The sequence below is a fragment of the Echinops telfairi genome, unplaced genomic scaffold, assembly GCF_000313985.2.
Source record: "Echinops telfairi isolate 266 unplaced genomic scaffold, ASM31398v2 ScPeMD7_7416;HRSCAF=8454, whole genome shotgun sequence".
Classification (NCBI taxonomy): domain Eukaryota; kingdom Metazoa; phylum Chordata; class Mammalia; order Afrosoricida; family Tenrecidae; genus Echinops; species Echinops telfairi.
Genome location: NW_022111316.1, coordinates 3,654,198 through 3,655,689, shown reverse-complemented (window position 1 = coordinate 3,655,689; position 1,492 = coordinate 3,654,198). Strand labels below are relative to the sequence as shown.

The 1,492-nt window shown below is 37.3% G+C and overlaps 1 protein-coding gene across 1 annotated transcript; it reads left to right on the top strand.

Annotated features, from left to right (window-relative positions):
- Positions 1 to 6: 6 nt before the first annotated feature.
- Positions 7 to 651, top strand: LOC101655938 (olfactory receptor 5B12-like; the record flags this gene model as incomplete). The annotated part of the gene is made up of 1 exon (XM_004714990.3): positions 7 to 651. A coding segment is annotated over one exon (645 nt), but the record flags the coding sequence as incomplete, so codon positions are not given.
- Positions 652 to 1,492: the final 841 nt, after the last annotated feature.

Here is a 1,492-nt window from a genome sequence, read left to right as displayed (position 1 = left end):
TTCTTCTTTTTTGGAGTTTTCGCCATTATTGAAAGCAACCTATTGGTGGTGATGGCTTATGATCAGTATGCAGCTGTGTGCAGACCCCTTCATTATAACACCCAAGTGACGACAAATGTGTGTGCTTGCCTGTGCTTGGGCTGCTATGTCTTTGCCTTCTTGGATGGATGCATCCACACTTGGAACACTTTCAGGCTCTCCTTCTGTAGGTCCAATGTGATCGATCACTTTTTCTGTGATGCTCCTCCTCTTATGGCTATCTCGTGCTCTGACATACACAATGCTGAGATCATTACCTTTTTTATAGTAGGTTGCACTGCCTTCTTTTCCCTCACTGTAATACTGTCCTCTTATGTGTTAATATTTGCTACAATCTTGAGGATGCGCTCAGCAGAAGGACGCAAGAAGGCCTTTTCCACCTGTGCTTCCCACCTGACTGTAGTCACCGGCCTCTATGGGACAATCACCTTTGCTTATCTCAAGCCCAGCTCTGGACACTCCATGGACTTAGATAAATTGGCATCTATGTTCTATTCCATAGTCCTCCCCATGCTGAACCCTCTGGTTTACAGTGTGAGAAATAAAGAGGTCAAGGGTGCCTTTATAAAGGTTATTGGGAAGGCAAAGTCTTCTATAGGACTCTTTTTCTAATTATATAGAAACCATCCCTTGTAGGTTTCATGCAGCTCAGACACAAATATAACTTCAGAAAATTCTGACCTTCCTATCCCATAAATACCCAAATTCTTGGAACCACTGCCCAGCTCTTTATTAAACATACAAAGTGAACCTTCTAAAAATATGAGATCTTAGGAAAAATAACTCAGGAGAAATCTTTATGCATGTGGAATCTTAATTTTAAATATCTTTCTGTATTGCATTCTGTGGTTTTATTTGTTTATATACTAAAATCAGGACACACTCATCACAGGCCTGCACACTCATTGTTCACCACAAACTCATAGCAGCCAGATGCCAAGAGAATGAAAAATTAGTCTAAGAATAAATGGCATCGGCCTATTTTTATTCTACAATTTCAAATGTTATTGGAGCGTGATAATGCATTCTTAAATATACACTTAATAGAAATTCATTGAAAGGCATGAAATGGGCTTTCAGTTCTAGACTAGAAAGATAATATTATTCTGCCTTCGCAATTTCCCTTCCATGCTAATTCCATCTCTTCCCTTAAGCAGCAGTTATCCTGAATGTTAAGTCATAACCAAAATTTTAACTAAATTTTACTTATTTTTCCTGTACAACTTAACAAAATATTGTTGTGGGGTGCTGTTTGTGATCTTGTGATAAAGGAGCCTTATAATATGTATTATTCTGGAAGGTGATGTCTTGGAATTTTAGATTCAATCATGTAGATGCTTCTAGCTGGAATTTATTTATTTTTACTAATATTTATTATTTCACTATATTATTGAATTGTGGATTATCCAATATATAGTTTTTGCCTATGCTTTTCTTCTACACACTATACTGT